This window comes from Physella acuta, unplaced genomic scaffold, assembly GCF_028476545.2.
Source record: "Physella acuta isolate Inbredline_101_S28 unplaced genomic scaffold, ASM2847654v3 ptg000225l, whole genome shotgun sequence".
In the NCBI taxonomy this organism is placed as follows: Eukaryota; Metazoa; Mollusca; class Gastropoda; family Physidae; genus Physella; species Physella acuta.
In genome coordinates, this window is record NW_026731744.1 from 1,480,117 (window position 1) to 1,506,985 (window position 26,869).

The 26,869-nt window shown below is 37.5% G+C and overlaps 1 protein-coding gene across 4 annotated transcripts in view; it reads left to right on the plus strand.

The window, feature by feature from the left end:
• The first annotated feature begins 10,442 nt into the window (after positions 1-10,442).
• LOC131937931 (mediator of DNA damage checkpoint protein 1) overlaps positions 10,443-26,869 on the plus strand; it is a 52,429-nt gene continuing 36,002 nt past the window's right edge. Inside the window, exons 1-9 of one of the 4 annotated variants that reach the window (XM_059295705.1) lie at positions 10,443-10,517; positions 12,807-12,911; positions 15,050-15,113; positions 17,020-17,075; positions 17,300-17,392; positions 17,584-17,676; positions 17,848-17,997; positions 24,234-24,264; positions 26,538-26,633. In XM_059295705.1, coding sequence (XP_059151688.1) covers positions 12,807-12,911; positions 15,050-15,113; positions 17,020-17,075; positions 17,300-17,392; positions 17,584-17,676; positions 17,848-17,997; positions 24,234-24,264; positions 26,538-26,633 — 688 coding nt within the window. In that variant the 5' untranslated portion in view covers positions 10,443-10,517. Of the gene's footprint in view, positions 10,518-10,594; positions 10,685-10,943; positions 10,977-11,573; positions 11,703-12,806; positions 12,912-15,049; positions 15,114-17,019; positions 17,076-17,299; positions 17,393-17,583; positions 17,677-17,847; positions 17,998-24,233; positions 24,265-26,537; positions 26,634-26,869 lie in introns of those variants that run through there. The other 3 variants (XM_059295709.1, XM_059295704.1, XM_059295706.1) reach the window with 3 other exon arrangements.

The window sequence follows — 26,869 nt, forward strand, 5'->3', positions numbered from 1 at the left end:
ACATCTATGTAAATCACAAGATTTCTTTTCATGCAGCAGTTAAGCATTATTGTACTAGTCTAGTAGTGTATACGTTTACAACACGTATTAACAGCTGCATCAGTTTGCCATTCTAAAAATAACCATTACGATGCATTGCAATGTTTAAAAAACCTCTACGGGTAGTACCACTTGGCAAGAGGGGTGTTAAGTTTAAGGCAACTGTATAATGTATTTGCTTACGAATAATTGAATTAGAAAATGTTATACATAAAATTTCATACATAATTACTTTATATATAGGCCTACAGTTTGAATCGTGTGATTAATTTTTTTTTAAATTACAATACAGAAACAAATACAACTGATGTGGCACCTCTATTTAAATTTACTTATGAGCAAACTGCGTAGTGGTGGGGAAATTTTGACAAGGTCAACAAAGTCATCACGATGAAGTAGTAGTATTCTTACAGTTTGGGCGATAGTGATTACGATTACGAATTATATGAAACAGTTACAACTCCCCTCCTCCATGGCCCCTCTGTAAAAAAAATATTGTCATAATACCACTGCTACTTATTTAAATCTATTTTTGTAATATATATTTGTGTAAAATATATTTGCGTAATATATATGTATGTTTAGAACAGTCATCTAAAAACTGACGCTATGTTCACTCTCAGTTGGTTATCTCCCCCCCCCACACACCTCACCACCACAATTGTGTGCAATTACCAGTAAAAAAGTGTGTGATCATTACAGTGATCTAACCCATACTTATCACTATGTTAAAAAAAATGATCTTTAAAGAACACAAAGAAGCAGTAGATAATTAAAAATATATGATTAGAACTAAAGACCAATATTAAGTTAAATGTAGGCTACTATACCGAGTGCTTTTCTTATATATTGAAAAGCGTGGTTTTATACAAACTCTGATTTTAAAAACTTTTATTATGCTGTAATACTTTAGCATTTATGATGACGATATATTTAATTTTGATTATAGACAAAAACACTTTGTAAACACGAATAGTGTTTACCAATTTCATTGTATTCTAAAGTAATTATTTATTTGTTTTGACATTTATAATTAAATGTGTAGATATATACATATTTATATTAAGAGAGTGATTATTTCCCCTATTTCACTTGTCTTAAATAATTTCCCAGGAATTATTATATAAGAAATTTTTTTTACAAGAATTACAAAACAGATAGTGCTACGTTCATTGTTTTTGGTTGTAGTGTGTATATATACTTTTTTTTTTGTTTAGATTTGTATAATTTTTGTTTTTTCGGCATGCATTGTGTGTTTTTTCTTATTTCTTCAGAGTGCTACTTTCAATTTATTTTACATCATAGCGAAGTAATGAGATACAGCTAGTAATTATATATATATATATATATATATATATATATATATATATATATATATATATATATATATATATATATATATATATATATATATATATATATATATATAATATACACGTATATAGAAAGTGTTAAAAATTCGGCGCCTTTTTTTCTCTTTTCGCTCCCCCTACAACGAAAACCTGGATACGCCTCTGTGTCAAAGTCCTTTTGACCTTTAAAATCATAGGTCTAACTTATTTGGGACTTTGATTGTCCTGTTTGACCTTCTCAGTGGCTTTTGATTTGGTGACTCAATATTCTGACCATTTGGATTCTCTATCTCAGGGGTCTAGGATTTAAATCATTAACTCCAGAATTTACATTTTCTGACTCCAGACAACTTGGTTCACTCATATCAACAGAACTTGGTTGTGGAACAAACTGAGTTGGTGTGAACTGTTCAGATTTGGTGGGATTGACAGATTCACACTTATTATCTGCACAAGTTATTTTTAACTGGTCTGCATGTCTACGGACAATAAGTCCATCATTTGTTTTTACTTTATAAGACACAGGTCCTGTACATTGAACAATTTGACCTGGTATCCATTTTTCCTTTCTCCCATTATTTCTTAGATACACATTCTCATTATATCCAAATTCTCTTCAATGGATGTTTTGTCATGATTTACTTTTTGTGTATGTTGATGTTGGGAAACAGACCTTTGAACAGTTGGATGTAGTAGGTCAAGATGAGTTTTAATTTTCCTACCACATAACAATTCGCATGGTGCAACATCTGTTGTTATATGAGAAGTTGTGCGGTATTTGGCTAATAACCTGTTTACTCTTTCATTGTCACCTTTAGCTTCTTCTGTTTGGTATTTACTTTTGATGTTACCCTTTCTTTTAGTTTCTGTAAGTGCTAATGATGTTAGCAAAGTTGTTTGATGATCACATTCCTTCTTACTAATGTATTTTCTTTAAAACATTTGAAATTGCCATATCACCATAATCATTTATTAAGTTACAAATACTTTGTTTAGGCAACTCTGACTGATAATGGACTGCATCTTCTCCATCTTTTATATTATCTTCACAAAGGTTTTTATTTCTTATTTAATATGGCCTTAAGTCATCATTCACAGACTCTTCAGGCCAACCATTCTTACAGTACTCATATACTTTTATTAAGCACTCATCTTTTTGTGTTTCTCTTTTAATATCATTCACATTTATATTGGAGTTATCCATGATAGTGAAGAGAACAAATACATCTTCTGGTACATAGCTCAGGCTTTGGTTTTTTAAAGGTAATCTACTAAGACTATCTGCACTATTCTCAGATCCAGGTTTGTATTTCAATTCATAATTGTATGCAGTTAGTGTGATAGCCCATCTTTGAATTCTTGGTGAGGCATGCTCAGGTAGGGTTTTGTTTTCTCCAAATAAACCTAGCAATGGTTTATGATCTGTAAAGATGGTGAACTTCCTACCAAACAGAAACTTATGAAATTTCTTAACACCAAAAATGATGCCTAAGCCTTCCCTATCTAACTGAGAATAATTTTTCTCAGCCTGGTTCAAAGATCTACTGGCAAAAGCAATGGGTCTGTCACCCTTCTCATCCATGTGGGACAAGACTGCTCCTACACCATCTGGTGAAGCATCACATGTTAATATAAGTCTTTTCCCTGGGTCATAGTGAGTTAGTAAGGTTTCAGAAGACAAAGCCTCTTTTGCTGTATTAAAAGCAGCTTCTTGTTGTTTACCCCAGTGCCAAGTTGCATTTTTCTGTAGCAGCTTGTACAGTGGTGATAGTTTACCAGACAGATTTCCTATGAACTTTGCATAGTAATTTATCAAGCCCAAAAAAGCTCTTAGTTGTTGGGTATTTTCAGGTTTGGGTGCTTCTTTAATGGCTTTTGTTTTCTCAGGTTGAGGTCTGATGCCTTGTTTGCTCAATATATAACCAAGAAAACTAATTTCTGTCAGCATGAATTGACATTTATCTTTGTTTATCTTTAAACCTTTTTCACCAACAATTTTCAATACTTTATCAAGTGTTTTAAGATGTTCAGTGTCATTCTTACCAGTTATGTACACATTGTCAAAATAAACACAAACATTTGGAATGTCCTTAAAAATACTGTCCATGACAGCTTGGAAAATTCCAGGGCTAGATGATATGCCAAAACATAGTCTTTCATATTGGTAGAGTCCTTTATGTGTGTTTATTGTCGTATAGACTTTTGAATCTGGATGCAGTTCTAGTTGAGTGTAAGCATGACTAAAGTCTAATTCAGTGAATTTGTCTCCTCCTGCCAAATTCAAAGAAATTTCCTCAATGTTAGGAATAGGGTACCTATTTAGCTCTATTTGCTTATTCAGTGTAGTTTTATAATCTCCACAAATTCTTATAGAACCATCCTTTTTTAACACTGGCACAATGGGCGTTGCCCAATCGGAATAGTCTACCTTCTTTATGATGCCATTAGATTCCAATCTACTTAGCTCATTTTCAATTTTATTCCTCATTGCATAAGGTGGAACTCTAGCTTTGCAGTATCTTGGATTTGTGTCTTTAATGCTTAACTTCACTGTTCTATCATTTAGTAAACCTGAATTGCCAAAAACACTTTTATTTTCAGATATTACTTTATCTAGTGAAGTAAGACTAGATTCTTTTCCATTGACCACTGAAAATATACTCTCCCAATTTAACTTAAGATCACTTAACCAGTTCCTACCTAGTAATGGTGGTCCATTTCCTTCAACCACAAGAAGAGGAAGTTTAACACTTTGACCATTATAACTTACATGAACCATACACTCTCCTATTACCGGAACATTGTCACCAGTGTATGTTGTTAGACACTTGTGACATGGCTGTAGAGGCACTGATCCTCCTGTGACAGCGTCAAAATCTTTCTTTGTTATGACTGTTAGAGATGCTCCAGTGTCAAGTTGGAAGCTGATGCTCTTACCGTTGATATTAACTTGTACATTGATGGGAGCATGACTTATTGATTTCACAGAGAACAGGCTGCAATCCGGCTGCGAATCAGTTTGAGCATTTTCACAGGTAGAGTGGTTCATTGGTTGGGTTAGGTAGTCTTGGTGAGAGTTAACATAGTGCTGCCTTTGGTTGCGGTACTGTCTTGACTGGCTAGATTTAGCAACAGACGAAGACTTTGCAAAGCAGGCCTTAGCAATGTGACCTTGCTTACTGCACTTATAACAAGTTGCACACTTGAACTTGCACCGATGAGATGCATGGGGACCTTTGCATCGATGACATTTTTGATAATTATTACTAGATTTAGATCTAGGCTTTGAACGTGCAGGCTGTTTAGCATAAGTTGAAATGCTCTGATGGGGTTGATGTTTATTGACTAACCTGCTGTTTACTGCATGGATCTCTGAAGGTGCTAAAGATCTCGCCGCATCAGATGACTGCTGGAATGAAGTTGCAAGTTGTATTGCTTTTTCTAATGTTAGATCTGACTCGAGCAGCAACTTTCTTTGAATATCAGGGCTGTTTACACCTGTCACAAACTTTTCACATAGTCTGTCAGACAGCGTATCACCGAATTCGCAAAATTCACTTAAATGACGTAAAGCAGCAACATATTCTGATATTGACTCGTTTGGTTGACGAGTCCTACTGTCAAATCTAGCTCGACATAGAAACTTTGATGGGGTAGGCGCATGGTGGTCTGTTAGCAATTTGCTCAGCTCGTTAAAGCTCTTGGTAGTTAGACTAGCTGGTGCGCATAAGTCCTTTAGTAGCCTAAATTGTTGAGGCCCTATGACTGTTAACAAAACAGCTCTCTTTTTGGCTTCTATCGTCACGTCGTTTGCTTCAAGGTAAAAGCTTAACCTATCTAGGTAATCTTGAATGATTTCATCATTCGAATCAAATTCTTTTATTTGGCCATACAGCGCCATTATTCTAGAAATATTTAGCTAATAAGCTCTAGCAAACCTCTTTTTTGCGTAAGTAGGTGCTCTTTCTAGTAGATTATTTATCCTTCGTCGCCAATGAGGTAGATTGTAATCACTGACGAGGAGCCACATTGGTTGTTAACAGTCTTTATTTACAGCCATTATGGAAAGAGGAAGAGGAAATACCATATACAAGGGACATCACTCAAGATAACAATATAAATATAATACTAATACAGAAGAGTGAGTTCCCTTGACCTCACCATTATCTCAATCTATTACAACTGTAGGTTAGAAAAATCTAATTAAACTGCTTAGTAATTTTGCCAAGGGAGGTATTTTAAAAATAAATTGAACTCACGCTAAAAATGTGAATGCAAAATCTGCAAGACGGAATAATTGTTGAAATAATATAATTAGCAAAATGTGAATGCAAATTATGCAGACGTGTAAGAGTACATTATTGTTGGAATATTATAATTAGCATTGATTGATAAAAGGCTATCTTTTATTTATTTTATTCACTGAATGTACTGTTTAATAATTATAATTTTTAATCAACTATTCTCCATTATTATATTAAGTCATCACGTTCATTAGGTGCGCAATGGTTAAATTGGTTTTAGTCATGAAACTTTATTGTAAATTTTAAAAAGTAGGCCTACTGAAAAAATGCATTAATTTATAAAGTGCAATATGGTCGGTACAACACGGATATTCTAAATACTGCCTTCAATTTATTTTATACACTGAACATATTGTTTACTAATTATTATTCTATCTTTCGGTTTGCGGACAAGCTAGGGGTTTTATAGCAGAGGCGTAGCAAGGGGGGGGGGGGCATATGTTCCCGGGCGCCGACCTTAGGGGGCGCCAATGTGGGCTGGAAAAAAATTGCGGGGGGGGGGGTGGAAATCGAAAGTTTGAGGGCGGTGGGAGGGTGCAAATCGAAAGTTTGAGCGGGGGGGGGGGATTTTAAATCAAAAGTGGTGCAAATCGAAAGTCTGAGGGGAGGTACAAATCGAAAGTTTGAGGGGGTAGGGTGGAAATTGAAATTTTGAGGGGAGGGGGTGCAAATCGTAAGTTTGTCCCCGGGCGCCGGAAAGGGTCGCTACGCCTCTGTTTTATAGTCATTCACTGTGTCAGACGCGTCTGCCGGCGCTCAGAAAGGGCGCGATTTGGCGCTACGAGCTAGACTGTGAGCAATATGCCTTTATGATTGCATTTAAATTGAGTTTATGTTATGAGTGTTGTGTTTGTTTTTTCGTGTTTTTTTTTTTTGCGTTCTTTTGTGTTGTGTTTAGTTTTGTTCTGTTCCCAAGTTGGTACATTTAAAAAAGATTTACCGTGGCGGAGCACGGGATGCAGCTAGTCTATAATATAAGCGGGCTGTGTCTGTCCTTCCTTCCGTCATCGTTATAGCTTTTGGAACCATAAAAGTAAACATCGCACCATGCAGTGCTTTTCAGTGCACCGCAGCGTCTTATTATAAGTAGTAGAGTAGAGTTTGTTTATATAACGACATAAGGTTATTTTATAAATGCTACTCTTTTGCATAACGTCAAGAAAATATTAAATACACTCACACTGCTAAAACGTATTAAAAAGATTAATGTCAAATAACATTTTCGTTTAGATTCCCAGAAAAAGTTGATACATTTTAATAACATAATAACAGTAGGGTAGAAAAATCAAATTAATTTAACTCTTTTTTCTAATTTTGACAATGGAGGTAATTTAAAAATAAATTAAACTCACACTAATAAACAAGTTAATTAAAAAGTTTAGAGACATTTAAGCGCAATTTCCTTATGTTATCTAAAATTAGCTCTGTCGTAGCGTAAATCAAGAGCAGGGTTAGTAAAACCATTGGTTGGTTATTAAAACGTTTTATATTAAAAAAAAATTCAGTATTTTACATGTTTTATTTACAATAGAGTTACATGACTAAAAACCATTGCGCGCCTAGCTACCGAACGTGATGTCGCAGCCATTGAACGTGATGGCGCAGCTATTGAACGTGATGACGCGTGTGGTGTGGTTGGATAAAAATGCCTACTAATTCGGTCCAAATTTTAATTAATTAAAAAATTTGTTTGTGACCGAACGAAAGGATATTTTTGAAAACTTTCTTCGGCAATATTGTTCTAAATTATGGCAGAAATCGATTGGTACATGTTTCAAGTCGCTAAGTGGTCTGGTTGCCGAGATATGGGCCAAAAACTGCATTTTTTCGAGTTTTTTTGGCTTTTCCGGGAAATCCATGAAAGAAACCCGGAATTTTTATGGCCTATGTTCATCCTCGTAACTTGCTTAACATAATTGCTTTTGGAACTAGTCATCGATATTGCTTCGTTGAGGAGGAGATACGACTTAAAGCTGCGGACACACATCCATCCATCCATTCATACTTCCAGAAATGACGGGTTAATAAACGCAATTCTCCAGAATAAAAATTGCGCTAAAAAAATGTGAATGCAAATCTACAGTCGTCCTAGAAGGAATTAGTGTTGCTATAACATAATTAGCAAAATGTGAATGCAAATTGTGCGGATGTGGAAGAGGAAATTATTGTTAGAAAATTATAATTAGCATGGATTGATAAAAGGCAATCTTTTATTTATTTTATTCACTGAATGTACTGTTTACTACTTCTAATTTTTATTCAACTATTCCGCACATCCTAACATATACTATTATGATATACCCCTCCCAGCAAACCCTACATGACCTCACCTCCTTTACATATTAAGAGGGGTATGGGTCATTAGCTAGTGTTTACATTAATTACTTAGACTACTCTATTAAATGTAATTAGAAATGAACAAAAACATTTTTTACCCATTTTAATGTTAATTAAGGTCCACAAAACTATGATAAATAAAAGACATCATTATCCAAAGCAATGCTGGTAGGTCTACTTATATTAATAGTCAATATATATATTTAACAACACTTACAGTAGCATGATAGATATTTTTTTTCATGCTTGCTTTCACATTGCCATTTACAACACCATCTTCAAAATGGCAACTGATAACATCACCAGACAAATAGTGATTATCTCCTCGTTTAATAGATTTGATACTATCAGAGTAAAAGTTCATTAATTTTGTGATGGAAAAATGGTTGGCCATGACTTAAAAAGTATCTTCAGTGATCGGTAATTTCCTGAAATGTTCTAGAGAACAATGATCTTATTATAAGACAAATTAATTGTGAATACATACTAAATATATCTACAAAAAAATCATTACAAAATCATTGAAGCTAGTTAACTTAAACTTTAAATGCTTTAATTTATTAAGTAATGTAGGCTACATGAGGATTTGTATTTTTTATAGCTATGTAATACTAATATACATAACCCAAGCCCTTAACATCACTTTAGTCTAAAATAAACATCTAGTATACATAGGCCCTACTAAATATAGTAGTATAGGCCTAGAATCTAGATCTAACAATAAATCTAGCCTTTGTGGCTTAATTATTAAAATATTAACATAGATGGTCCTGCTAATTTGTTCACTGTAGCTTATGTTAAGCTAGGCGGCAAAATTAGAATCTAGATCTGGTAATAAACTAATAATAACTACTAGACAGACTAGATCTAGATACATTACTTTTCTACTAACTTAGTAGAAAAGTAATAGTAACCTACTTATACTACTTATAGATTAACTTTTTTTTGTTTGTTTAGTGTTTGTATTGGTGTTTGTGGTTGTTTTTGTTGTTAGGTTTTTGTTTTCGTTTGTATTTGTAATTGTGTTAGCGTTATGTTTGCGTTATGTTGTTTTGGTTGGTTGTGGTTTGGGTGGGCAATGCCGGGTTTATGATGATTACTAAACACACAGGTAATGGTCTTTAACAGAAAGGTTTTTCACAGAAGCCAGATAAGTTTCCACTAATGCAATGTTTTATAAAGGGAAGTAATTGTGTTTTCCTAATTTATCAAAGGGAAGTAAGTGCTAAAGGACTAAATATAAATAATTTTCAGACATAATTAGAATTTTTGTTATTTTTTTTAAAATTGTGTTTAATGAACATGCCGACAATTATTACTATCAGTTTGAAAAATGAAAATTATTTCCCAACACTTTCAATAGTAATTTTTTAACTCATAAATTTAGACTGTGAGCATGATAATAGTCTAACACTTAAATCCATTGAAGTACGTCAACGACAAACAAACAAACTTTTTTTTACATACAGAATTGAGCTTTATATATTAGATTCTCTTCTGGGAGACGCTAGAAAACAAGCTGTAAGCGCGCCTCCTAGCAGCCCTCTCTTCCTCTCTAGACATATCGCAACCACCCTCACCCCTTTATGGTCTGGTGAGCTGTGGTTCACGCTAAATGTTTACTTTAACGGAGGGGGGTGGGGGTTATCGTCCTTAACGAGCTACTTATAGTGTTTTAAAGAAATATTTTCAGTGGCAGCGTTGGTACTGTCGAATTCACAAATTGTGAATTACTGAAAAGTAGAAAAAAACAACAACTAAATAGCGGCGTATGATATGCTGCGAGTCGACTAGTTACTGGCCGCCAGTAGTAGATCTATATGTTGTGATTGAATTTGAGATTGAGCCTTGGGAAGGCTGCCAGAAAAAAAGGTTGTATATTATTTCAATCGATGATAACAATGATGGAGCCAATACATTATTATATATTCATATAATTTAACTGTCTTTAAGGGTTTCGAGAAATATAATAACGTACATTTTATAATAATTTAAGAATTAAATGTTGTAATACTTTATAAAAATTTTGTTTACTTAATTTTTTGAATATTTTAATTTAAAATATACACACAAGTATTTGCATATTTTTGTACAATTTAATGTTGTTTTAGAGCTACAAAAAAGTAATTACTTTTATAAAGTTATCTGCCTTGGAAACAGCATATGCAGGCTACGTGTTATTCCCCTTGTTAAAATCAATTATTTTGTCCATCTTTAAATGGTAAGCTAAGTAGAGAAACCAATAAGTTCCACAACATAGTTTTTTTTCCATTTATTAATCTTTTACTTTATTTAATTTCTTTTTTTTTTGTTTATTAAAAATTGTTTTTATCTTATTCTTAGTCAGGCTACATTATTAGTTACTGTTACCTCGATAGCAGTAGTTTATTAAACAAAAAGTGATTGGTAGCGTGGTGTCTATCAACGTTTTTAACGAGATTTAACGTGATTACGGGTAACTCTAATCAATAGCGCGGCAAGAAAGGTAAACAAAACTGTAGACGTCTACTAGATCTAGATCTAGAATCTAGATTTCTACACTAATTAATAGTCTATATGTTTATAGGGATATATATAGAATCTAGGCTTGTTTAGATTATTTAGTTTATTTAATTCAGAAAGTGTAACAGAGTGTTTGCTTACATCAATCAAGTAATCCGGATTGTGATAAGAGCTAGTCTAGCTAGTAGCTAGAGTGCTGCTAGAGTGAGTCTAGCTGGTACTAGCTACTACTAACTACTAGATCCACATATTATTATTACATAATCAGTGTGTCTTCCAGACCTTTTTCTCCGGGGGGGGGGGGGGCACTCGAAATTTTCGGGGGGGGGGGGGGGGGCGGACACCGTTAAAACTAAAAGTATATATTTTCGGTAAAATCTTAGTTTAGCGTAGTAAATTCCAACGCTGCTAGTAACTAAGTAACTAGTAATGTGCGATGAAGGTAACGAATTAATATTTCTTTCATTTGGCCATGTAGAATCTTTTTGTCATATTTTAAATAATATAGATTGAATAACAAATCACAATCCATGACCAAACCAGTCAAAAATATCCTGGAATAAACTTTAAGCTACCCTGTTCAAGACAACAATGAGTAAAAATACAAGCAGCGGCCATGTTTCAAAAACAATAATAGAGTAGTTTCCCTGGAAAAATTGTCTATTCGCATGTCTGTTGTGTTGGTTTTGTGATTTAATATGGTTGTTTTGTATTGTTTTAATATATGCCTGGGTAAAATCACGATATAGCGTCGGAAATTATTGGGTAATGTTCGTTGAGTTTCGGTAACATTCGTTACTGTGAACCATAGTTTATTTGACAGTTGAAAGAAAAATAAAGTCAAGTGCATTAAATTAATGTTTTAACTTAATTTAATGTTTAACTGACAAAAAATTAGCAACAATTAGTAAATCTAAATATTATTAATAAAGTCGAGTGTAGTAATTAATGTTTTTTTTAAGAAACAGAAAAAACCTGCAGAAGATTTGCGACAACCAGCTCTAGTTCTGTTAGTAAATACGACGATTAGATTTACTAAAGTAAAAGTAGTAAGAATGTAGTTAACAATGTAAACGAAATGTAAAGTCTGCATCAAATATCACTGTAAATTGTGCGCTGTAAAATTTTCGCAAATATCTTCGCATCCTACCTCCTACCACCACCCTGCGTAAGTATCGGTTGGTGGTAATATGAGAGGCAAAAATGTCACATGACTGATGGTTTTCTGTTTTCACTCCCTTCTCGCAGTTTACTGCCTCGCCATTTCACTTTTTACGTCTCGCAATTTCCCAACACCCTAAAATCTAGATCTACCATTGGAGCTAGATCTGGCTAACGGCTAAGCTAAACTTAAGTCTTAAAACTTATTTAAGTTATTACTTATTAGTAAGTTATTAAGCCCTACTTAGGCTCTACAAAACTAGAACCAAAATTGAAATAATATTTAATATTAGCCTAAAAACTAAATATTAATTTTCTAAATATTAGGGCAATATTATTATTATTAATAGTCTTAATAACAAGTTAATAATAAATAGGGGCCTAATATTTATAGATATTCTCGCTAAATCTAAAATTTACTCTATTTGCAATTTAAACATGACCACTGATTAATAGACATCCATATTTAATCCATTACGTACTAATTTTGAGGTTTTTTAGTTTGTTTTAAACTAAGTTACATTATTTAAGTTTTATTGTCACTCACTGCCATGAGCATGGTATGACACACCATTCTATATCAACCCATGTTATATCACTCTTAAGTTGGAAGCTACTGCAAACCACTAATTGGTTAGACTATTAGTAGGGCTTAATATAATATTATCTTAAGTTTTGCTTAGCTGTTAGCTAGAATGCTAGATCGAGATTATATGGAGCCTATACTACTAGCCAGATAGGCATATATAATTATTTTATTAAGATTCTAATCTAGATATAAAAAAAGTAAAGTTCTCCTTTCAAATCCAAGTTGAGACCTTGGGGTTAGCATGCTATGTTATTATTAAAAGAAATTTATAAGAGCACTCTGGATAATTCCAGATTGACAGTTGCTAAAATAAAAAATGTTTGAACAAATGTAAATTTTGAAAATGAAAGATCTATCAGTTTTGAAAATGAAAGATCTATCAGAAACGTATGAACTCATACAGTATCTGCCAGGATGTGCTTGGCTGTGCTGATTATAATTTTCAGTGATTAGGTTTAAGTCCTGTAAAGTTCATCAATGCTATGACCAAGTTCAATAAAATAATTGGAAATACTTTTTTAGATGGATGTTTCTGATTTTGACCAAACGCAAGCCATACATTTAGAAGATTTTGAAGAGAGTGATGATGCCACAGATGAACTAGTTCCTGAGGAAGATAAGAAACCAGTAAGTCAGCTTGAATTCACTTGTCTATTCTTACAGTACCATGAATTTTTATCAACAGATTAAGCTTGTGTTCCCGCAATGTTCTTTAATAACTATGTTGAATGCCAAGGCCATAATATCTAGTCCAAACAGAACTGCTAATTTAAACCCCATTAAGGGCATAGAGACTATGCCAAAAACTGCTACTTTAACCCCTTTATTGATTAACCCTCTATAGTCCCATGCAGCCTATATCGTTTGAGCATTTTTTTGTGTGGTGCTGTTGTTTGATGCATCCATTGTTTATTTTAGTCGATGATTTTAGTAGCCCACTGTGTCTCTAGTGTAAGGCGCTATGTCAATGATTTTAGTCGCCCACTGTGGGTGCTACAGTGCTCATGAGGAAGGTCTGGGCGCAGGGTAACATCTGTCTAATATTTCATGGTGCTTGGGCGACAGCAGACATGCCTACCGTCCCGCCAAAATCGGAACCATCCCGCTTTTTCACCTAAAAAAGTCATTTGTTCCGCCTTTCCGAAATTGACTCAGTTATTTCCGATTTAGTTGTTTTATTTTCTACTTTTCAGTAATTCATAATTTGTGAATTCGACAGTACCAATGCTGCCACTGAAAATATTTGCTTTAAAACACTACCCCCCCCCCGTGAAAGCAGCCTCCTCTTAGTTACCTCCTGTAAGTTTAAAATCGTTTCAAACTAAATTATCTGCCCCTAATAGCCGTCAACAAACCCGGCTCTACGATTTGTAAACATTTAGAGTGAACCACAGCTCACCAGATCATGTGGGGGTGATAGTGATAGAGAGGAAGAGAGGGGACTGCAAAGGCGCGCTTGCAGCTTGTTTTCTAACGGCTCCCAGAAGAGAATTATATATATAGATTGAAAAAATTTCAGGAAAAAGCAATTATCTCCCTTTGGCATATGTTTCTGTTTCCTAGTTTACTTACAATATTTACCAGTATCATCTAATACTAGATTTAGATCTAGTTAGTAGTATTTCTACTACTACTAGATCTAGATCTACTAGTAAATACTGAAATAGTGAATACTGATCTATCTTGTAAGTTTAACTTAACTAGTAACTACTATTATGAAGAACTTAGTAAGAAGTAACTAGGAGTTTTACTAGGTAGATCTTTGCTCGTAACTTATATATTACATATGAAGCCCTCAACATTTGTTATTCATATAGCATAGAACATAGCAAGACATAAATAATCAAATCAATGTTATGTCAAAGCTATGATTGTTATTTCGGGGGGGGGTAGGGGGGTTACTGGTTAATTTATTTTTTAAAATGTAAGCTGACATTAAGCAGTATTTTAATGTATCCTAGTTATATAGGACTAGAAGCCTACTAATGTCATTAAAGTAATTTTTAATTAATTTTTTTTATTTTTGACTTAGTAAAGTTGCGTCCGCGCGTATGTTCCTCTTTTTGGCTTCAAATTCCTCTTTTTAGGCATGACTGTTCCTACTTTTGGCTGACAGGGGTAGGCATGTCTGCGACAGTGTAGTAATGCATGAAACACCCCCAGGCATACCTAATTAACTTAGACAATTTTCCTTAAGTATGTCATGTCTGCGACAGTGTAGTAATGCATGAAACACCCCCAGGCATACCTAATTAACTTAGACAATTTTCCTTAAGTATGTCATGTCTGCGACAGTGTAGTAATGCATAAAACACCCCCAGGCATACCTAATTAACTTAGACAATTTTCCTTAAGTATGTGGACATTTTTAAAAATAAAACAGTAGCGTGTAGTATTGCTTGGTCATACAGGAATGTAAAGCTTGAGACAGACTTTAAGAGTTAACGTGACATATTTAAGAAGTATTGCTTGGTCATACAGGAATGTAAAGCTTGAGACAGACTTTAAGAGTTAACGTGACATATTTAAGAAGTATTGCTTGGTCATACAGGAATGTAAAGCTTGAGACAGACTTTACGAGTTAACGTGACATATTTAAGAAGTATTGCTTGGTCATACAGGAATGTAAAGCTTGAGACAGACTTTAAGAGTTAACGTGACATATTTAAGAAGTATTGCTTGGTCATACAGGAATGTAAAGCTTGAGACAGACTTTAAGAGTTAACGTGACATATTTAAGAAGTAAATGAATTTTGTACCCACAGGTGAGCTATCTAAAAATTGTCTTACAAAAAGGATTAAGGGAGACAACATATCCACTATATGAAGGTCAGGTCATTTATTTCATACATCTTGTTTTCACTAGCAGCCTTGGTCTGATAAAGGCCATCATTACAACAGCAGACATACCCACCATCCCGTTTTTTTTACAAAAAATCATGTCCTGTTCTGCCGTCATTTTTTGTTGAAGTTTAAAAAAAAAAGAAAAGTAATAAATCAAATTGAAAAAAAAAGAGCCAGGGAAAAGCTATTATCTCCCTTTGGCACACGTTTCTGTGTCCTAGTTTACTTGCAATATTAACAAGTATCATTTAATACTAGATCTAATAATAGCTAATGTGGACTATCTAGCTTCTTAATGTTCTTTTTAGTATTTGCTATTGAATTGTAGATTTAAATTATGCCTTAGATAACATGTAGGGAGAAAAAAACAATAAATTCATGACTAATTATCTAATTTCTAGATCTAGACTAGTTTAACTAGATAGAATCTAGTCTGTCTAGAGTCTATAATAGATCTAGAGTAGCTAGATACTTAACAGATCTATCTTGTAAAAGTTGTAACTGCTTAGACTAAGAACTAAATTAGAAGTAACCAGGACTTTTACTAGGTAGATCTAGGTCTTGACTTATATTTTATATTACATACGAAGCCTTCAGCATTTGTTGCTCATATAGCCTAGAGGCAGGAATATTAAAATCAATATGAATAATGTTATGTGAAGCTATGGTTTTTATTGGAGGGGGAGGGTATGCCTCAGGTTACTGATTACCTTTTTTTTTTAATGTAAGCTGACATTAAGCAGTATTTAAATGTAGCCTAGAGACTAGATATATATGACTAGAAGCCTACTAATGTCATTAGACTAATTTTTAATTAATTATTTTTGACTTAGTAAAGTAGCGTCCGCGCATATGTTCCTCTTTTTGGCTTCAGATTCCTCTTTTTAGGCATGACTGTTCCCTTTTGGCTGATAGGGGTAGTCATGTCTGCAACAGACTATAAAACATGTTCAATGTTTGTACTTCAAATGGCTTACATAGGCCAAATATTTTTTTTTGTTGGTTGACAACCTTGATAATTAGATTTGTATCCTGTGTAGGGGACAACATTGATAATTAGATTTGTATCTTGTGCAGTTGACAACATTGATAATTAGATTTGTATCTTGTGTAGGTGACAACCTTGATTATTAGATTTGTATCTTGTGTAGGGGACCACATTGATAATTAGATTTGTATCTTGTGTAGGTGACAACCTTGATAATTAGATTTGTATCTTGTGTAGGTGACAACCTTGATAATTAGATTTGTATCTTGTGTAGGGGACAACATTGATAATTAGATTTGTATCTTGTGTAGGGGACCACATTGATAATTAGATTTGTATCTTGTGTAGGGGACCACATTGATAATTAGATTTGTATCTTGTGTAGGTGACAACCTTGATAATTAGATTTGTATCTTGTGTAGGGGACAACATTGATAATTAGATTTGTATCTTGTGTAGGGGACCACATTGATAATTAGATTTGTATCTTGTGTAGGGGACCACATTGATAATTAGATTTGTATCTTGTGTATCGGACGACATTGATAATTAGATTTGTATGTTGTGTAGGGGACAACATTGATAATTAGATTTGTATCTTGTGTAGGTGACAACATTGATAATTAGATTTGTATCTTGTGTAGGGGACAACATTGATAATTAGATTTGTATCTTGTGTAGGGGACCACATTAATAATTAGATTTGTATCTTGTGTAGGTGACAACATTGATAATTAGATTTGTATCTTGTGTAGTTGACAACATTGATAATTAGATTTGTATCTTGTGTAGGGGACAACATTGATAATTAGATTTGTATCTTGTGTAGGGGACAACATTGATAATTAGATTTGTATCTTGTGTAGGTGACAACATTGATAATTAGATTTGTATGTTGTGTAGGTGACAACATTGTTGGAAGAAGTGCTGACACCTGCCATGTATGCATTTCTTCCAAGGTAACATTTTCTTCTACAATTTGCCACTCATCATATTCACTTTGTCACTTGTCATATTCTTTTTGTCACTTTCCATATTCACTTTGTCAGTTGTCATACTCACTTTGTCAGTTATCACTTTGGCATTTGGATTCATTAGCACCTGTACTGTTGTGCCATCTGTGTTGTGACAAGCCTATCTATTGTGAGAAAGCAGTGAGTAGTGAGGTGCATTTATTCCCCAGTCTCTGTCCAAGGAACATGCCTGCATACAGATCATCAGCAACACTCACATGATTTTTGATAAAGGAAGCAGGAACAAAACACGCAGAGGCAAAGTAAAAACACTGCTTTCATTAAAAGTTGACTTGCTTACCTGATTGCTTTAATTAGTGATTAAATTGGTCAGTTATTGCTTTAATTAATGATTAGATTGGTCAGTTCCTAGGTTTAATTAGTGATTAGATTGGGCATTTTGTTTACTGAAAGGCGACAGGTTGCAAGAATTTTGTGTGGATTAATTTTTCAGCTGTACTTAAGTCCAGAGGTGCGCTATGAGTTAAAGAATAACGATGAAATAACCTTTGCTGACGTCAAGTGTCTGTACATTGTACCCACACAGGTATGCACTGCTGGCTTTTTAGACACCGAGAAAAACCTCTCCCAAACATTCATATGCATGTTTAGATTAAAAAATTACATTTACCTCATCTACTCCACCTCTAACAGCTGCTCTGTTGGTCACCTAATAGAGGCATATAACAGTGCAGCTAGCCAAACCAATTCATTTCAGAATGATGATACAGTTTCTGAGTCTGATGAGTCATTGGTTCTCCAGTTGGAGGCCACAGCTAGCAGTTACACTCATGATGAGAAACTAGATGTCAAAGCAAATGAGCAAGATGTCAGCTCTCTTGGGGAGTGTTTAGTTCCACTCACACAGGTAGGGAATGTTCACTCACACAGGTAGGCAATGTTCCACTCACACAGGTAGGGAATGTTCACTCACACAGGTAAGCAATGTTCACTCACACAGGTAGGGAATGTTCACTCACAGGTAGGCAATGTTCACTCACACAGGTAGGGAATGTTCCACTCACACAGGTAGGCAATGTTCACTCACACAGGTAGGGAATGTTCACTCACACAGGTAGGGAATGTTCCACTCACACAGGTAGGGAATGTTCCACTCACACAGGTAGGCAATGTTCCACTCACACAGGTAGGCAATGTTCCACTCACACAGGTAGGCAATGTTCCACTCACACAGGTAGGCAATGTTCCACTCACACAGGTAGGGAATGTTCCACTCACACAGGTAGGGAATGTTCCACTCACACAGGTAAAGAATGTTCCACTCACACAGGTAGGCAATGTTCCACTCACACAGGTAGGCAATGTTCCACTCACACAGGTAGGCAATGTTCACTCACAGGTAGGCAATGTTCCACTCACACAGGTAGGCAATGTTCCACTCACACAGGTAGGCAATGTTCACTCACACAGGTAGGGAATGTTCCACTCACACAGGTAGACAATGTTCCACTCACACAGGTAGGCAATGTTCCACTCACACAGGTAGGCAATGTTCCACTCACACAGGTAGGCAATGTTCCACTCACACAGGTAGGCAATGTTCACTCACACAGGTAGGGAATGTTCACTCACACAGGTAGGGAATGTTCACTCACACAGGTAGGCAATGTTCACTCACACAGGTAGGCAATGTTCCACTCACACAGGTAGGCAATGTTCCACTCACACAGGTAGGGAATGTTCACTCACACAGGTAGGCAATGTTCCACTCACACAGGTAAGCAATGTTCCACTCACACAGATAGGCAATGTCCCACTCACAGGTAGGGAATGTTCCACTCACACAGGTAGGGAATGTTCCACTCACACAGGTAGGCAATGTTCACTCACACAGGTAGGCAATGTTCCACTCACACAGGTAGGGAATGTTCCACTCACACAGGTAGGAGGTAGGCAATGTTCCACTCACACAGGTAGGGAATGTTCCACTCACACAGGTAGGCAATGTTCCACTCACACAGGTAGGCAAGGTTCCAATCACACAGGTAGGGAATGTTCCACTCACACAGGTAGGCAATGTTCCACTCACACAGGTAGGCAATGTTCCACTCACACAGGTAGGCAATGTTCCACTCACACAGGTAGGGAATGTTCACTCACACAGGTAAGCAATGTTCACTCACACAGGTAGGGAATGTTCACTCACAGGTAGGCAATGTTCACTCACACAGGTAGGGAATGTTCCACTCACACAGGTAGGCAATGTTCACTCACACAGGTAGGGAATGTTCACTCACACAGGTAGGGAATGTTCCACTCACACAGGTAGGGAATGTTCCACTCACACAGGTAGGCAATGTTCCACTCACACAGGTAGGCAATGTTCCACTCACACAGGTAGGCAATGTTCCACTCACACAGGTAGGCAATGTTCCACTCACACAGGTAGGGAATGTTCCACTCACACAGGTAGGGAATGTTCCACTCACACAGGTAAAGAATGTTCCACTCACACAGGTAGGCAATGTTCCACTCACACAGGTAGGCAATGTTCCACTCACACAGGTAGGCAATGATCCACTCACACAGGTAGGGAATGTTCACTCACAGGTAGGCAATGTTCCACTCACACAGGTAGGCAATGTTCACTCACAGGTAGGCAATGTTCCACTCACACAGGTAGGCAATGTTCCACTCACACAGGTAGGCAATGTTCACTCACACAGGTAGGGAATGTTCCACTCACACAGGTAGACAATGTTCCACTCACACAGGTAGGCAATGTTCCACTCACACAGGTAGGCAATGTTCCACTCACACAGGTAGGCAATGTTCCACTCACACAGGTAGGCAATGTTCACTCACACAGGTAGGGAATGTTCACTCACACAGGTAGGGAATGTTCACTCACACAGGTAGGCAATGTTCACTCACACAGGTAGGCAATGTTCCACTCACACAGGTAGGCAATGTTCCACTCACACAGGTAGGGAATGTTCACTCACACAGGTAGGCAATGTTCCACTCACACAGGTAGGCAATGTTCCACTCACAGATAGGCAATGTCCCACTCACAGGTAGGGAATGTTCCACTCACACAGGTAGGGAATGTTCCACTCACACAGGTAGGCAATGTTCACTCACACAGGTAGGCAATGTTCCACTCACACAGGTAGGGAATGTTCCACTCACACAGGTAGGAGGTAGGCAATGTTCCACTCACACAGGTAGGGAATGTTCCACTCACACAGGTAGGCAATGTTCCACTCACACAGGTAGGCAATGTTCCAATCACACAGGTAGGGAATGTTCCACTCACACAGGTAGGCAATGTTCCACTCACACAGGTAGGCAATGTTCCACTCACACAGGTAGGCAATGTTCACTCACACAGGTAGGCAGTGTTCACTCACACAGGTAGGCAATGTTCCACTCACACAGGTAGGGAATGTTCCACTCACACAGGTAGGGAATGTTCCACTCACACAGGTAGGCAATGTTCCACTCACACAGGTAGGCAATGTTCCACTCACACAGGTAGGCAATGTTCCACTCACACAGGTAGGGAATGTTCACTCACACAGGTAGGCAATGTTCCACTCACACAGGTAGGCAATGTTCCACTCACACAGGTAGGCAATGTTCCACTCACACAGGTAGGCAATGTTCCACTCACACAGGTAGGGAATGTTCCACTCACACAGGTAGGCAATGTTCCACCCACACAGGTAGGGAATGTTTCACTCACACAGGTAGGGAATGTTCAAACACAGGTAGGGAATGTTCCACTCACACAGGTAGGCAATGTTCCACTCACACAGGTAGGCAATGTTCACTCACACAGGTAGGGAATGTTCCACTCACACAGGTAGGGAATGTTTCACTCACACAGGTAGGGAATGTTCACTCACAGGTAGGCAATGTTCACTCACACAGGTAGGGAATGTTCCACTCACACAGGTAGGGAATGTTCCACTCACACAGGTAGGGAATGTTCCACTCACACAGGTAGGGAATGTTCCACTCACACAGGTAGGCAATGTTCCTCTCACACAGGTAGGGAATGTTCACTCACACAGGTAGGAAATGTTCCACTCACACAGGTAGGGAATGTTCACTCACACAGGTAGGGAATGTTCCACTCACACAGGTAGGCAATGTTCCACTCACACAGGTAGGAAATGTTCACTCACACAGGTAGGGAATGTTCCACTCACACAGGTAGGCAATGTTCCACTCACACAGGTAGGAAATGTTCCACTCACACAGGTAGGCAATGTTCCACTCACACAGGTAGGGAATGTTCACTCACACAGGTAGGGAATGTTCCACTCACACAGGTAGGCAATGTTCCACTCACACAGGTAGGCAATGTTCCACTCACACAGGTAGGGAATGTTCCACTCACACAGGTAGGCAATGTTCCACTCACACTGGTAGGGAATGTTCCACTCACACAGGTAGGCAATGTTCCACTCACACAGGTAGGGAATGTTCACTCACACAGGTAGGGAATGTTCCACTCACACAGGTAGGCAATGTTCCACTCTCACAGGTAGGCAATGTTCCACTCACACAGGTAGGCAATGTTCCACTCACAGGTAGGGAATGTTCCACTCACACAGGTAGGGTATGTTCCACTCATACAGGTAGGCAATGTTCCACTCACACAGGTAGGCAATGTTCCACTCACACAGGTAGGGAATGTTCCACTCACACAGGTAGGGAATGTTCCACTCACACAGGTAGGGAATGTTCACTCACACAGGTAGGGAATGTTCACTCACACAGGTAGGGAATGTTCCACTCACACAGGTAGGGAATGTTCCACTCACACAGGTAGGCAATGTTCCACTCACACAGGTAGGCAATGTTCCACTCACACAGGTAGGGAATGTTCCACTCACACAGGTAGGGAATGTTCCACTCACACAGGTAGGGAATGTTCCACTCACACAGGTAGGGAATGTTCCACTTACACAGGTAGGGAATGTTCCACTCACACAGGTAGGGAATGTTCCACTCACACAGGTAGGCAATGTTCCACTCACACAGGTAGGCAATGTTCACTCACACAGGTAGGGAATGTTCCACTCACACAGGTAGGGAATGTTCCACTCAGGTAGGGAATGTTCCACTCACACAGGTAGGCAATGTTCACTCACACAGGTAGGCAATGTTCACTCACACAGGTAGGGAATGTTCCACTCACACAGGTAGGGAATGTTCCACTCACACAGGTAGGGAATGTTCCACTCACACAGGTAGGCAATGTTCCACTCACACAGGTAGGCAATGTTCACACACACAGGTAGGGAATGTTCCACTCACACAGGTAGGGAATGTTCCACTCACACAGGTAGGGAATGTTCCACTCACACAGGTAGGCAATGTTCCACTCACACAGGTAGGCAATGTTCCACTCACACAGGTAGGGAATGTTCCACTCACACAGGTAGGCAATGTTCCACTCACACAGGTAGGCAATGTTCCACTCACACAGGTAGGCAATGTTCACTCACACAGGTAGGGAATGTTCCACTCACACAGGTAGGGAATGTTTCACTCACACAGGTAGGGAATGTTCACTCACAGGTAGGCAATGTTCACTCACACAGGTAGGGAATGTTCCACTCACACAGGTAGGGAATGTTCCACTCACAGGTAGGGAATGTTTCACTCACACAGGTAGGGAATGTTCACTCACAGGTAGGCAATGTTCACTCACACAGGTAGGGAATGTTCCACTCACACAGGTAGGGAATGTTCCACTCACACAGGTAGGGAATGTTCCACTCACACAGGTAGGGAATGTTCCACTCACACAGGTAGGCAATGTTCCTCTCACACAGGTAGGGAATGTTCACTCACACAGGTAGGAAATGTTCCACTCACACAGGTAGGGAATGTTCACTCACACAGGTAGGGAATGTTCCACTCACACAGGTAGGCAATGTTCCACTCACACAGGTAGGAAATGTTCACTCACACAGGTAGGGAATGTTCCACTCACACAGGTAGGCAATGTTCCACTCACACAGGTAGGCAATGTTCCACTCACACAGGTAGGCAATGTTCCACTCACACAGGTAGGGAATGTTCACTCACACAGGTAGGGAATGTTCCACTCACACAGGTAGGCAATGTTCCACTCACACAGGTAGGCAATGTTCCACTCACACAGGTAGGGAATGTTCCACTCACACAGGTAGGCAATGTTCCACTCACACTGGTAGGGAATGTTCCACTCACACAGGTAGGCAATGTTCCACTCACACAGGTAGGGAATGTTCACTCACACAGGTAGGGAATGTTCCACTCACACAGGTAGGCAATGTTCCACTCTCACAGGTAGGCAATGTTCCACTCACACAGGTAGGCAATGTTCCACTCACAGGTAGGGAATGTTCCACTCACACAGGTAGGGTATGTTCCACTCATACAGGTAGGCAATGTTCCACTCACACAGGTAGGCAATGTTCCACTCACACAGGTAGGGAATGTTCCACTCACACAGGTAGGGAATGTTCCACTCACACAGGTAGGGAATGTTCACTCACACAGGTAGGGAATGTTCACTCACACAGGTAGGGAATGTTCACTCACACAGGTAGGGAATGTTCCACTCACACAGGTAGGCAATGTTCCACTCACACAGGTAGGGAATGTTCCACTCACACAGGTAGGGAATGTTCCACTCACACAGGTAGGGAATGTTCCACTCACACAGGTAGGGAATGTTCCACTCACACAGGTAGGGAATGTTCAAACACAGGTAGGGAATGTTCCACTCACACAGGTAGGGAATGTTCCACTCACACAGGTAGGGAATGTTCCACCCACCCACTCAAGTAGGGAATGTTCCACTCACTTAGATCAATCAATATAATACAAACATTTCTAAATGCAAAGCTTTAGATCTAGAAATCAAATTCAATACAGAGTTCAAATGTCTGTAGACTAACAAATGTCTGTAGACTAACAAATGACTGTAGACTAACAAATGTCTGTAGACTAACAAATGACTGTAGACTAACAAATGACTGTAGACTAACAAATGACTTTAGACTAACAAATGACTGTAGACTAACAAATGACTGTATATTTAAGTTTTTCATTTGTTTCCAAATCTTTTTTCCCTAGTCATTCACTGTGTTGGACCAACAGAAACCATGTAGGTACTTCCTTTAGTTGACTGGTATTTGGTTCAGGCTTTCATTTGTAACTTCCTCAGGCTAGTTGTTTTTACATTTGAATTATTGAGAGCTAGCATACAAACACTCCATCACAGACCATTACTATTCCCAGCACAAATGCTTGTATGTTCCCAGCACAAATACTTGTATGTTCCCAGCACAAATGCTTGTATATTCCCAGCACACATGCTTGTATGTTCCCAGCACAAATGCTTGTATGTTCCCAGCACACATGCTTGTATGTTCCCAAAACAAATGCTTGTATGTTCCCAGCACAAATGCTTGTATGTTCCCAGCACAAATGCTTGTATGTTCCCAGCACAAATGCTTGTATGTTCCCAGCACAAATGCTTGTATGTTCCCAGCACACATGCTTGTATGTTCCCAAAACAAATGCTTGTATGTTCCCAGCACAAAGGCTTGTACGTTCCAAAAACAAATGCTTGTATGTTCCCAGCACAAATGCTTGTACATTCCAAAAACAAATGCTTGTATGTTCCCAAAACAAATGCTTGTATGTTCCCAAAACAAATGCTTGTATGTTCCCAAAACAAATGCTTGTATGTTCCCAAAACAAATGCTTGTATGTTCCCAAAACAAATGCTTGTATGTTCCCAAAACAAATTCTTGTATGTTCCCAAAACAAATGCTTGTATGTTCCCAAAACAAATTCTCGTATGTTCCCAAAACAAATGCTTGTATGTTCCCAAAACAAATGCTTGTATGTTCCCAAAACAAATTCTTGTATGTTCCCAGCACAAATGCTTGTATGTTCTCAGCACAAATGCTTGTATGTTCCCAAAACAAATTCTTGTATGTTCCCAAAACAAATTCTCGTATGTTCCCAACACAAATGCTTGTATGTTCCCAAAACAAATTCTCGTATGTTCCCAAAACAAATGCTTGTATGTTCCCAAAACAAATGCTTGTATGTTCCCAAAACAAATGCTTGTATGTTCCCAAAACAAATGCTTGTATGTTCCCAAAACAAATGCTTGTATGTTCCCAAAACAAATGCTTGTATGTTCCCAAAACAAATGCTTGTATGTTCCCAAAACAAATGCTTGTATGTTCCCAAAACAAATGCTTGTATGTTCCCAGCACAAATGCTTGTATGTTCTCAGCACAAATGCTTGTATGTTCCCAAAACAAATTCTTGTATGTTCCCAAAACAAATTCTCGTATGTTCCCAACACAAATGCTTGTATGTTCCCAAAACAAATTCTCGTATGTTCCCAAAACAAATTCTTGTATGTTCCCAAAACAAATTCTTGTATGTTCCCAAAACAAATGCTTGTATGTTCCCAAAACAAATGCTTGTATGTTCCCAAAACAAATGCTTGTATGTTCCCAAAACAAATGCTTGTATGTTCCCAAAACAAATTCTCGTATGTTCCCAAAACAAATGCTTGTATGTTCCCAAAACAAATGCTTGTATGTTCCCAAAACAAATTCTTGTATGTTCCCAGCACAAATGCTTGTATGTTCTCAGCACAAATGCTTGTATGTTCCCAAAACAAATTCTTGTATGTTCCCAAAACAAATTCTCGTATGTTCCCAACACAAATGCTTGTATGTTCCCAAAACAAATTCTCGTATGTTCCCAAAACAAATTCTTGTATGTTCCCAAAACAAATGCTTGTATGTTCCCAAAACAAATGCTTGTATGTTCCCAAAACAAATGCTTGTATGTTCCCAAAACAAATGCTTGTATGTTCCCAAAACAAATGCTTGTATGTTCCCAAAACAAATGCTTGTATGTTCCCAAAACAAATGCTTGTATGTTCCCAGCACAAATGCTTGTATGTTCTCAGCACAAATGCTTGTATGTTCCCAAAACAAATTCTTGTATGTTCCCAAAACAAATTCTCGTATGTTCCCAACACAAATGCTTGTATGTTCCCAAAACAAATTCTCGTATGTTCCCAAAACAAATTCTTGTATGTTCGCAAAACAAATGCTTGTATGTTCCCAAAACAAATGCTTGTATGTTCCCAAAACAAATGCTTGTATGTTCCCAAAACAAATGCTTGTATGTTCCCAAAACAAATGCTTGTATGTTCCCAAAACAAATGCTTGTATGTTCCCAAAACAAATGCTTGTATGTTCCCAAAACAAATGGTTGTATGTTCCCAAAACAAAAGCTTGTATGTTCCCAAAACAAATGCTTGTATGTTCCCAAAACAAATGGTTGTATGTTCCCAAAACAAAAGCTTGTATGTTCCCAAAACAAATGCTTGTATGTTCCCAGCCCAGACCCTGGTGCTGTCTGAGTCTGAAAGTGAAGACTGTGATGAGGTCAAGGGGAGATCACCCATACATGACAGTCTACTCTCTGATGATAGTGGTCAGTCCTTGTTTTTCTCATTAAAAAAGTTTTTTTTTTGGTCATTTAACCCTTTACAGGTCTGGTTAAAAATATTTGATTTGCCTTAGGCTGGGCAAAAAAAAAACCAATACATTTTTCAGTCTTAATACTTGTTAAAAATTATTTTACAACATCCACATGTTAAAACAAAACAAAAAATACTCTAAGTTTTTTATGAGTTAGATTAAATAGCTAAAAATGTACAAATGATGAAT